The 13,358-nt window shown below is 41.6% G+C and overlaps 1 protein-coding gene across 2 annotated transcripts in view; it reads right to left on the bottom strand.

Moving 5' to 3' along the window:
• The window catches only part of LOC102260719 (S-adenosyl-L-methionine-dependent tRNA 4-demethylwyosine synthase), a 133,425-nt gene that overhangs the window by 96,064 nt on the left and 24,003 nt on the right, over positions 1 to 13,358 (bottom strand). For both annotated transcript variants that reach the window (XM_005872041.2, XM_014544449.1), the window contains exons 8-9: positions 9,250 to 9,367; positions 4,212 to 4,264 (exon numbers count right to left, since the gene is read on the bottom strand). In XM_005872041.2, the coding sequence (XP_005872103.1) occupies positions 4,212 to 4,264; positions 9,250 to 9,367 (171 nt within the window). The remainder of the gene's footprint in view (positions 1 to 4,211; positions 4,265 to 9,249; positions 9,368 to 13,358) is intronic.

Below are 13,358 nucleotides of genomic sequence, written 5' to 3'. Positions count from 1 at the left end.
AAGGGCCGAGCCCCTTGCACAAATTTTGTGCATCAGGCCTCTAGTCTATATATATAAAAGGCTAATATGCTAAGTGTCCGACTGTTCAACCGGTAGCTATGACGCGCACTGATCCCCAGGGGGCAGACACTCAATGCACAGGCATAGAAACATGAAACAGACTAATGAATCTCAGAGGGAAATGGGGAGGGAGGAGGGTGGGAAGAGATTAACCAAAGATCTTATATGCATACTAGAGGCCCGTACATACACAGACTCGTGCACCGGTGAGGTCTCTTGGCCTGGCCTGCAGGGATCGGGCCGAAACCAGCAATCTGACATCCCCTGAGGGGTCCCAGATTGCGAGAGGGTGCAGTTCAGGCCAAGGGTCCCCACTGGTGCATGAAACTGTGCACCAGGCCGGTTTCAGCCTGATCCCCGCAGGCCAAACCGAAGGACCCCGCCGGTGCAAGAAACCGTGCACCGGGCCTCTAGTTCATTATAAAAGCTGATGGTTTCATTATCCCTTCTAATGTAACAGTGTCTGAGCATTTCATACAGAAATACAAACTATCCTAAATAATAAAAGGCTAATATGCAAATCGACCAAATAGCAAAACGACTGGTCGCTATGATGCCTCAATGCAGGAGCTGCCCCCTGGTGGTCAGTGTGCTCCTACAGGGGGAGCACCGCTTAGCCAGAAGCCAGGCTGATGGCTGGCGAGTGCAGCAGCAGTGGCGGGAGCCTCTCCCGCCTCCACGGCAGGGCTAAGGATGTCCAACTGCCGGCTTAGGCCCGCTTCGGGTAGCAGGCCTAAGCCATGAGCAGCAGTGGCAGGAGCCTCTCCTGCCTCCACGGCAGGGCTAAGGATGTCCAACTGCTGGCTTAGGCCTGCTTCGGGGAGCAGGCCTAAGCCGTGAGTCAGACACCCCCCGTGGGCTCCTGGACTGCGAGAGGGCGCAGGCCAGGCTGAGGGACCCCCTCCCAAGTACATGCATCTTGTGCACCGGGCCTCTAGTTTTAATATAAAGTACTTCCTTTTTTCTCTCTTTATGTTATAGCTAGGGGAGAACACTGAGTCTTTTAAACATTATGTAGGTGACCCCCTGCCCCCAACACCATGGCGGACTTTGGGAAGTACGGGCAGCTCCAACCGCCAGCACCGAACTGGCCAAGTTAGCATGATGACGGCGGGAATGCTGTCGGGGAAGGAGGTGACTGAGAAGCCCAGAAACACCCGCCCTCACCACCGCCGTCAGGCTGATCCCGCCCGACTACCGGAAATCGAGGCATTGGTGTGTTTTCTCACTGGGCTTCAGTTTGGTAAAAACTAAGGCACGTCAGGTCGCGTCGCCCGAGCCAAGGAGGATGAGTCGGGTCACAAAGCCGACCTTCCTTTACCCATTAGAGCCCCCATGTTACACCTCATTGTGGCCTCGTTCTCCTGACTGTGATGAAACAACCCGAGTCACCTCAGAGAAACCCCACCACTCGGCCCGAAGAATCAACCAAGGGTCACGCGTCACAAGCTCTGTTGTGGAGCAACCCGAAGTTCCTAGACATTTTCCCATCAGGGTTGTGCCAGGAGGAAATGCACAACTTCATCGTGACAGAGATGAACCCCATTGGGTCTCTCAGAGTGAAAGGCTTGGGTTCAGCCATAAATGTGGTTTTCAACGCGATGACACAATTACAGCTGAGCAGGGACCCCCTTCCAGAGGCCCCCGCTTGGCGTTGGGCAGGGGCAGGAGGGAAATTTGGAACCTAAATCCGACAGCTGCCCAGGTTCACCGATTCAGCCGCACTGCATCCTTTTACAAAATTCAAGCCATGACTCACGAACGGCCGTGCGGGCAGGGAGTGGCTGAGCCCTCAACGTCACGGGCTTGAGCTTTTGAAGGAAAAAAACTTCCAGAACAAGAAACAAGTGTTTCCTCCGTGAATAAGAGCGTTAGGTCTCATCAGGAATGAAGCAGGGCCCTGGGTTTTATTGCGCATTTCCTGTCGGCTTCATCTCCACTTGGAACACGCATTACAGAACCCGCTGAGGTGAATTATGAGATAGACTTCTCATGTGAAGTCTTATCTCATAACCATCTTCTCATAAGAAGACTTCTTATGCGACTTCTAATGTCCTATGAATCCTGCCGTCACCCCCACAGGCTGACAGTGTGTGTGTCTCTGTGGACGCGTCACGTGGGCTGTCTCCCCACCCGGACTCACTGGTGTGGGGTCCAGACCAGGCTCCCTCCCTCCTGAGCACCCTGTGGCCACGAGTTCGACTCCGACACCTGATGGAGTAAGGACATCCTGTTTCTCCACAAGGTCAGTGTTGAAGGGGCAATTATATTCATTGGTGGGCAGATGGACTGTACAAATATTTCAGATTGCTAAACACAGGACTAAGCACACCGACCTCTCAGCTACACTGCAGAACATACACAGGAACAATTTTTTTTAAAAAATAATGAGCCTGGCCTGTGTGGCTTAGTGGTTGAGCATCGAACAATGAACAGGAGGTCATGATTCAATTCCCGGTCAGGGCACATGCCCGGGTTGTGGGCTTGATCCCCAGTAGGGGGCGTGCAGGAAGCAGCTGATCTGTGATTCTCTCTCATCAATGATGTTTCTATCTCTCTCTCCCTCTCCCTTCCTCTCTGAAATCAATAAAAACATATTAAAAAACAATTATGTAGGTGAGATTATATTTGTAAATCTGTAAATTTAACCTAGCTATATAGTAAAAGGGATATTACAAAATACTGGTTATCAGCAGAAGGCTTTGAGTCTGACATTACTGAAAATCACTGGATTGGAAGAAACAGATGTGGGATGTTAGAAGCATTACAAAGAAAATAAAAGACACTGACGAGTATGTTGAATGACAGGTGTTGGAAGTGTCATCAGTTGGAATGTTCAAATCCCTCATGATGAAAGCAGAGGAATAGGAGTGAAAAAAGGGAGAAAAGTTTCTCAGATATCCACATATAACAACAACTGGCCTAGGGAGCAGATGGCACTATAAGGATACAGCAGAGAAATGCTGAGAATATACGATATTCTGAAAATATCAGGCTCTGGAGAAGCGGGTTCCCTTGGAGAGGACCATCAAGGCAGTTGAAGTACTACACAAAGTCAGCTGTGGATTATGGCATTGAGGGCAGAGGCAATCCAGGAAAAATAAAATAAAATAAAACAAAACAAAACCACAATGCTACCACTTCACACTCACTAGAATGGCTAAAATTAAAAAGACCTGCAATACCACATGATGGTGAGAATATGTAGCAACTGGAACTTTCATGCATTGTTGATGCAAGTATAAAATAGTACAACCACAGTGAAAACAGATTGGGAGCTTCTTATAAAGTTAAATATATAGCTAGTAATTTCACTCCTAAGTATGTACCAAAGGGAATTAAAACGTATGTTCACAAAAAAGCATTGTACAAAAATATTTATAGCAATTTTATTCATTAATAGCCCAAAACTGAAAAACAACTCAAATGTCTACCAAGAGATTAAAAACTGATATGTTCATATTACTGAATAGTACTCAGCAATAAAAAGGAATGAACTACTGATACATACTACAACATGAACAAGTCTAAGATACATTATGTTGAGTTTAAAAAGCTACTTGGCAAAAATAAAAACTACACATGATATAATTCCATTCATATAAAATTCTAGAAAAGGCAAAATTAAACTATAGTGAGTAACTAGAACAACTGTTTCCTGACTGTGGGGGAGGGGGAATTGACTAGAAATAAGCACAAGTAAACTTATGGGATAAGAAAAATAGTCTATATCTTTTCTTCTAATCTTTATTTTTATTATTGACACTATTACCAATATCCCCATTTTCCTCCCCTTTGCCCACCTCTACCCAACTCCCAGGACCCCTTCCCTCTGGCCATCACCACACTGTTGTCTGTGTCTATGGGTTATGCATATATCTTCTTTAGCTAATCCCTTTATCTTCTTTCATCCAGTGCCCCCTCCCCTCCCCTCTGACAGCTAGCTGTCAGTCTGTTCCATGTATCCATGCCTCTGTTTCTATTTTGGAGTGGTGGATAAGGGTTTTTTACATCCATAAAAATTTGCTGAACTCATTTAACAAATTCATTCAAAATCATTACATTTCATTAAATGTAAATTGTACCTTTAAAATGGTAAAATTCATTGAATGCATATAATAGCCACACAAAAAGTGCATAAAGACAAATACCTTTGTCCACCTGCAAAGCTTCACCCCAGAATGGCTCCCAATCAACTGATAACCTAAATGGAAAAACAGTGAACACAAAATTGAATTGATTCAAGCCTTATGTCAGAAAGTGCTTATAAAAGAAGCAAAATCTTTTTCCATAGCTTAAGTAATGGTAGACAACAACCCAGTGGCAGAAATCATTAAAAGTTTAATTCACCAAGATGATAAAACAATTTAAAATGTGTATGCATCTAATAACATACTCTCAAAATACATAAAGAAACAATAGGCTAATCCAAAATCATAGGGAGAGATTGTAATATCTCTCAGTATCTAACAAATCTCACAGACCAAACTCAGTAGAGCTCTAAGATCTGAGCAACACAGCAAACCTAATCAAGGACACACAGCACTGCACTTTACAACTACAAAAATGCTTTTCAAAGATGGAAGGAACAGCTATAAAAATGAACCACATGCTGTGCCATAAAGTAAAAGTAAGTAATAATATATTTGAAATGAAGAATCAGCCTGACTGGTTTGGCTCAGTGTTTGAGCATCAACCTATGAATAAGGAGATCGTGGTTCAATTTCTGGTCAGGGCACATGCCCAGGTTGTGGGCTCGATCCTCAGTAGGAGGCATGTAGGAAGCAGCTGATCAATGCTGTTTCTCACTCATCATTGCTGTTTCTATCTTCCTCTCCCTTCCTCTCTGAAATCAATAAAAAATACTTTTAAAAAAAGAATCAGAGGGACAACAGAAGATTAAAATAAAGAAATATTGCTCAAAAAAGTGGGAAAATCAAATTCTAGGACCTAACATGAATTCTCAGCACCACTCTACAACCTATCATTTAAAATTTTTGAGGCACATAAGACATGAAAAGCATGGAAAAGCCATGCCAAAACAATCATTATTTCCTTTTATAACAAACTAGTCGAGCAAACAAGTAGAACATTCTGACTTCCTAAAACATTTAATAAAGCTTCTCATGAGGCTTCAAGTAATAAACCATAATTACGAGTCTCTTGCACAAAAAGACTCTTGACTTCCAGACAAATGAGGTAAATGGAGAAATACAGTCTGGATGATGGCATAAGTAGATCAGTGGCTGATTAAACATCCATACGTTTCACAGTAATGATTAATGGAACAGTGTCAATTTGAATTACAAGTCTCTAGTGGCAACTCTGCAGGGCTTTGTCTTTTATCCTCTTCCACATTTATGTAAACATCCGGAATATAAATAAACAAAGCACTGCTTATCTAGTAGAAGATGAAACCGTGTCTAACTGAATAGCAAATCTCAGATAGAGAATAAACATTTAAAAGATTCCCAGAGAAAATTCTAGTTCTTTTGGATTCCTGTGTTGTTCATATCACTATTATAGAAACTACACTCTATATTATATTAGTTCTTTATATCATTCTCTTCCAAGATATATAGGTCTCTATAAAATTTTGCATTTAGTTAGGTGTAAAAGAAACTACACAGTACAGAAACGAGAAACCTCTGGCTGACCACAATGCCAAGATAATCCAACATGCAGTTGCTTCTAAACAAGATGGAGTAACAGATGGTTTACTCTCCCACCTGAAATACCAAAAAATGGATAATAAAATATGTAAAACAACAGTTTTCAAGAAACATCAGGCAACAAAGAATGGTGATCCTAGAGATGGAAACCAAACAAGGTGAACCCTACTATTACCCAAGCTTACTGTCTTAAAAGTGTCAATGTCCTGTAGTAAGGCAGAAACCCACATAAAGCTCAGTTACCTCTCCCTTAGCTGAGGACATGGAAGTGAGAGTATGAAAGCCCATATGGCTAGAGTTAGCAGGATTGAGTACCTGAGAGACAAAAGTTACACAGAGATTGAACTCAAGAGTCTGCAGAGGATTCCTATAATTATTTGCATGAGTCCTGCTTAGTGCATATGTGAAAGAAAAACTCCCCAAGAATGGGAAAGAACCATCTGACAGGATTAAAGGTGTTCCTGGTGCTCACAGCCAGCTGGGAACTGTGCCAACCAGACAGAAAAACTTCCAGATTCACAAGGCATTGGGCAGAGTATATAGAATTATTTTGCCTCAATACGGGGAAATAATTCGCTGTATAGAGCTGGGTCTGGTCTCACCTAACAAGCCATAAAAGATTAAAAGTTTCAAAACTGCTTCCAAGTAATTTATTTTACTCCCAGAACAAAGCTCAAGAATTTTTCTAGAAATGCAAAAATATAGAGTACCCAATAAGGTAAAATTAGATCTAGCATCCAATAAAAGATTACCAACCATGCAAACAGATAGGAAAACATGGCCAATAATGAGGAAAATTATCCAGTAACCAGAAATAACACACATGTTAGCAGATTAGGACATTAAAAACACTTATAACTATGTTTCCTAGGCTTGAAAATATAAGTAGAGACATGGAAGATATAAAAAGACGCAAACTGAACTTCTAGAGATGCAAATTACAATGTCTACGCTAAAAAAAAAAACATTGAATAGAATTAATGGAAGATTAGACATTAGGGAAGAAATGATTGCTAAATTAAATTTGAAGACATAGCATTAGAAACTATCCAAAATGTAAAATGGGACAGAAAAAAGAATTTTAAAAGATGAAAAGAGCAGCCCTGGCCAGTGTGGCTCAGTTGGTGGGGAGTCATCGTGTGCACAAAAGGGTTGCAGGTTTGATTTCCAGTCAGGGCACATGCACAGGTTCTGGGCTCGATCCCCAGTAGGGGGCGTGCAGGAGGCAGCTGATGGATGTTTCTCTCTCATCAATGTTTCTATCTCTCTCCCCCTCTCCCTTCTCTCTAACAATCAATAAAAACATATATTTTTTTAAAAAGATGAAAATAAACATCAGTGAGCTATGGGTCAATTTCAAGTGGCCTATGATATATGTAATTGGAATCCCCAAAGAAGAGGAGAGAGAAGAAGTGACAAAAAATATTTGAAGAAATAACAGCCAAAATTTGTCCAAATTTAATTAAAACTACAAATCCATAGAACCAAGAAGTTCAACAAATCCCAAGTAAAAGAAACATGTAAAAAAACTACAGAGATACACTATAATGAAATTGCTCAAAATCAGTAATTAAGAGGAAATCTTACAAAGAGCCAGGGGTTAAAAACATTACATTCAGAGATGCAAATAGAAGATGACTGCAGAGCCCTAATCAGAAGCAATGTAAACAAAAAGTGGAACAACATGACAGGAAAAAAGCTGTCAACTTACAATTCTATATCCATCAGAAATATCCTTCAAAAATGAAAGCAAAATAAAGTCTTTTTGAGATATACAAAAGCTGAAATAACTCATCACCAATAAACCTATACCATAAGAAATGCTTAAATAAGTCCTTCAGGCAGAAGGAAAAGCTATCAGAGAGAACTCAGATCTACACAAACACATGAAAAGCACCAAAAGTGGTAACTACATAAGTTAACATATTAATTGTTTCTAATTATTTAAATATTTAATAGATAATTCACTAAACCAAAATAAACAATAACAATGTAGCATAGGGTTTATAATATATGTAAAAAGTAAAACATATGATAACAACTGCATAGAGGTTGAGGAGAAAATATACTATTGAAGGTTGCTCTACTATGCATGAAGTGGTGTACCACCACACAAGGACATACTATGATATGATAAAGAGATCTAGTATAAAACCTCAAGTAACCACTAAATAACAAACAGTGCAATAACTAATAAGCTAACATAGAATATAAAACAGAATTATTGCCCTGGCTGGTTTGGCTCAGGGGATAGAGCGTTGGACTACAGACTAGGCAGTGGTTCTCAACCTTCTGGCCCTTTAAATACAGTTCCTCATGTTGTGACCCAACCATAAAATTATTTTCGTTGCTACTTCATAACTGTAATGCTGCTACTGTTATGAATCGTAATGTAAATATCTGATATGCAGGATGGTCTTAGGCGACCCCCATGAAAGGGTTGTTTGACCGCCATAGGGGTCGTGACCCACAGGTTGAGAACCGCTGCTCCACAGTCCTGCCTGTCCCCTTTCTAACCAGGGTAACGCCCCCGATGAAAGCGATCTGACCCGAGAGGGAATGACCTAGTCATGGGAGACGGTTCCAGGCAGCCTCTCCAGCCCCGTGTGCAGCCTGTGGCCCTCACCGCGGGCAGCGGGCACAGGCCTGTCAAAAAACAAAAACAGAATTATTAAAAAATTAATCTGAAAACAGGAAAAAGAAAATCAAAGAACAGGAGACAAGCAGAAAACAAATAGCAACATGATAGATTTAAACATACCATAAAATCACTTTAAATAGTCTATATATCCTAATTAAAAGACAAACATATATGTTTTATATATAATATTTATGTATATTTAACACTTTTATATATATACAGATTTATATGTAAAATCTGTATATTCTTGTCTGTCTCCTCTAACAGACTAAAAGCTCCTTGAAGGAGGTAATGTATTATATTCCTCTGCATCGTCATAACCATCACATAAAAGGTTCTCACTAAAGAGGGAGGGAGGAGAGGAAGTCAGTCTATTGACTCCAAATTCTTATATTTCTTCTTTAGAAAATATAATTCACATTATTTGTACATTCAACTACAGCCTCCTTAATAAGGTATAACCATAAAAATCCAGATATGCTTCTAGATAAAACACTTCTAATTAACCCAGCATAGTATCAAATATGTTCTTTTTTCTGTATTTAATAATTTTCCCTTAATAAACAGTGATTTATAAAGAAGTCAGTAATGGCATTTTCTTTCTGCATACCTGAGCCACACAGGTGCTAACATCCCAATAAATCAAGCAAAGAGGAATTTGCTGGCCCAGGCAGCCAACACACAAGTGATCCACAGAAACAAGACAGTGACTCCCTAGACAGCTACAACCGGCACAGTAACACAGACGCTGGGCTAGAGAAGGACTTCACGACCTACTTTCCCTTTGGCAATCCCAATTTTATGCTTCTGCTTTCAGGGATTAAATTAGAATGCTTAAAACATAGTATTATAACAACAATTCTTGAGGGCTTTCACCTTGTTTAGTAAGGGCTTCTCGGAGAGCAGGAGTTATCATAGCTCTTCTTTCACTGGCTTCATTCTTCACTGTGTTCCTGAACAAACCAGTTTTCTCTTCCTGCTGCTCCTTTTCTCTCTGCATTAAAATGAAAAGAGTGAAAGCCAGAAATGGTAATGCACAATGAAAATAACAGCACAACAATCATGAACAGGTAGCATGAATAAAAAGATTCATCATGAACCATGGCCCCACAACCCTGTTCTCACGAAAGTAATCACATTTCCAGTCAGACAATAATCTAAAGACAAGCCAGTCTTTTTTTTAAGTAGCTACATACACCCACAAAACATAAATCAATAATCATGTATCTACATGTCAAATATTTTAGCACACTGAGTACAAACCGCTACATAATTTCAGCAAGTTATTTCTCTGAGTTTCAATTTCTTCACCTGAAAAAGGTGGAAAGTAGTATCTATGGAGCAGGAATGGATTGAAGATTAATTGAAATAAAATCACCTGGCACAATGCCTGACACATAATAGAGTTCAATAAATTGCAGCTACTGCAGGTTATTGAATCTGCAAACCCCAAATACAAGTCAAAAAAGAACTCTGGGCTTCCCAGACAACGATCTGCTCAGAGACCAAGTTACCCCACGACCTCCACCTGATGCCCCAGTAGCTCCTTTAGAACAGCCATCGCCAACCGGTGGTCGGCAGACCACTGGTGGTCCGTGAGGTCCGAAAGGTTGGCAAACACTGCTTTACAAGATCCCATGAGGAAAATTTGTCTTCACTGACAGGAAGAACGCTGAAGGATAAAACTGATTGTGTTTCCTTTTGACTCTGACCACTAGAAAATTCCACAGCATATCGCTCATCACTGTATAAGGTCTTGCAGTTTCTGTAAGTGGTTTCATATTACAAGATAACCCTCATTCAGTTTTTTCATAGGCTTTTCTTCTCTTTTAAATCTTAGTATATATACATTTACATTTTTTTGTCTTGCAGTTTCTGTAAGTGGTTTCATATTACAAGATGACCCTCATTCAGTTTTTTCATAGGCTTTTCCTCTCTTTTTAAATCTTAGTATATATACATTTACATTTTTTAAAGTTATCGTAATGTCTTTTTGAAAGATGGTAAAGAACAAATTAATATTTTCAGACAATACACAAAGTCTGTGCTACACTTTAAAGGAAACACATCAGATTTTAACAAAAGCTGCAGAAATTCAAAATAATTCCCCTTGACAGCAGCCCTACCACCAAGCCCTAGACTGCCCATTTCTAATGTCCAGCCCCCAGTGACTCAGTGAGCAGAACTCACAGTAGTACCCTTTCCACCTGAAAATGAAAACACCTCACAGATGACAAGATGTCTGAGATCCGCATCAAACTAATACAGAAGAGAGGACAGTCCATGTTTGAAGCTGGGCAACAGGTGATAGGGATTCAGTCTGTCATTCTGTCTACTTTTGTGAATGTCCAATGTTCTCTCTATATAAAATGTGAAACAGGTTAAAAATTTTTTTTTAATAGAGAAAGGTAAACCGATGAAATCCAGAGTTAATTTCTCTGCCTTCTCTGTTACTTCAGGAATTTACTCTGAAGTAGGAACTCAGTGAAAAAGTGCTTTAGAATCAAATGTACCAAATGAGAAACAAACCCAGTCAGTTCTATCTGTCCTAAAAATCAGCATTCCAAACTACTAAATATAATCTAAATGCAAAGTTAAGAGAAAATTTGCTTGTTAGTAGAGTTCTCAACTGCATATTTTCAGATGGAATTGAAAAAACTTACAAACAAATATCATTTGTTCTTATTATAAAAATAATCAGTTTGACACAGGGCATTTTTGATAAATTAAAAGGACCCGGTTATTTTAAGGTATTTATTTTTAAAAAGAGTCCTTTGGCTTTATAAAAGTCTATTTCAGACCTAAAATCAAAGTGAGCTGAAAAGGAAGACTTGCAGTAGAGCTAAAGGAAACAACCTTGACCTTGACCACATTTAAATGTCTGAAATAATTCCACAGCAGTTACTGTAAGTCGCTACTAATGATGCAAGAATTGAAAGGTGGCAGTATTTACTCTTGAAAGCCACTGTCACCACAACACATCACTCAGCTTATTTACTTACCACAAAGGCCACATAAACCCAAACTTGGAGCCAGCCCATGACACTGGCCTCTGACCACTGTGCTCAGAACTCTACAAACACCCTCTTGTGGTTAAAAACATAAACAACAAACTTCTGACCATTATGTAATGAATATAATGTACTCTTCAAAGAATGGCAATGGAACATCATCCATGCCCCATCACTAGAGAAATTATCTATTATAAAATGTGAGTGTAACTACTCCAGATTCAATACTTTAGACACAAAGTTTATATGGAAAGAGATCAGAGGCAATTATTAAGAGGCTTGAGCATTAAGGACAAACAACATTTATCATTCTTGGCCTCTATGGCAGTTTGGGCCTATCTTTCATATGTAACAGCAACTTCATTTCTAAAATGAAATACAATGGTTCATAATACCCCCTAAGGAAATGCAAAGCACCATTCAAATTCTAATTCTAATCTCCTAGCTGAAGACATGGGTCACTGTTTACCTAGAATATAACAACTACGGAGGACCTATGTATTTTTATTTTTTTACTAGAACCCCGGTGCATGGATTCGTGCACGGGTGGGGTCCCTCGGCCTTAGAGGGACCATGGGAGGTTGGCCTCAGCAGCAAGCTAAACAGTGGCTGATTCCTCAAGGAATCGGGCTCCCTCCTCCCTCCTGTCTGGGTCTGGGGTGCAGGTGAACCAGATTCAGGGCTGTCAGTGCCCCAGCAGCAAGCTAACCAATGGCCGATTCAGTGAGGAATCGGGCTCCCTACTCCCTCCTGTCTGGGTCCTGGGTGTGGGTGAACCAGATTCAAGGCTGTCAGTGCGCGTCATAGCTGCTGGCCGGTTGTCTGGTCATTCCAGTCGTTCTGGTCATAACGGTCGCTTAGGCTTTTATATATATAGATAGCTGTTACATAGCCTAAACAGAAATAAATGAAGATCCCAGAATTGGTCAACCTTTTTTTCCTCCCTCTCATGTATACCACATTTAACACGGTTTTAATTCCCAACATACTGGTTCTCCTATCTGCAATGACACCACTGTTGCCCAAAGCCTTGATTTCTTCTACGAGACAACTGCAACAGCCAAACTAAATGGTCTGCCTGTCTCCAACCTCTACTTCTACCCTTTCTCCAAATCTCAAACCTATAACACTTGCCTTGAAAGAAAAATTCCTCTCCAAGCTACTGTTTCCCAACATGCAAAAAGAAAACCCAATTATACACTAACTTCCTAGGCACTTGAGAAAATGATCCTATATAATAAAAGGCTAACATGCAAATAGACCAAACGGTGGAACAATCGAACAACCAGTCACTATGACGTGCACTGACCACTAGGGGCACACACGAAACATGGTGAGCGTCAGCAGGAGGTGGCAGAGCGCAGAAGATGGTGGGCGTCAGCCGCGGCAGGATGGTGGAGCAGGTGAGCAGGGACACCAGACCAAGGTGGGGTGCTGGTCGCTGTCATTGGGACAAGCCTCTGGTGGTTACTGAAAATTCTCCCCCAGCGCTTGCCCCTGCTGCCAGTGCCAGCCCCGCTCACACCCGCTGCTGGCGCCAAAGCCAACGCTCGAACCCGCTGCCCGTGCCCGGCACCAGCCCCAATTGCTCGGGACCATCAGCAGGTGTGAGCGGTGACTGCCAGCCCTAATCACCCCTCAGGGCTTCTCCACCTCCTCTTTCTCCTGAGGGGCGATCGGGGCAGCAGCCACAACTCGCACCTGCTGACGGCACCAGCCCCACTCACACTCACTGCTGGCGCCAGCCCCAATTGCTCTGCACCATCAGCGGGTGCAAGCGGGGCTAGCGCCATCAGTGCGTGGGAGCAGTGGCAGCGGGAGCGGGGCTGCCGGCAGACAGGGGACCAGGGGCCACAGCAGGAAGGGCCAAGTAGGGGCATGGAGGATGGGCCAAGACCCATCCCTGTGCCCACCGCAGCCTTGTGGCCCACAGTTCTTTTCAAGGTGCACGAATTCGTGCACTGGGCCCCTAGT

Source organism: Myotis brandtii, unplaced genomic scaffold (genome assembly GCF_000412655.1).
Source record: "Myotis brandtii unplaced genomic scaffold, ASM41265v1 scaffold363, whole genome shotgun sequence".
NCBI classification, from domain to species: Eukaryota; Metazoa; Chordata; class Mammalia; order Chiroptera; family Vespertilionidae; genus Myotis; species Myotis brandtii.
The sequence above is the reverse complement of the archived record's forward strand: the minus strand, read 5'-3'. Positions and strand labels throughout refer to the sequence as shown.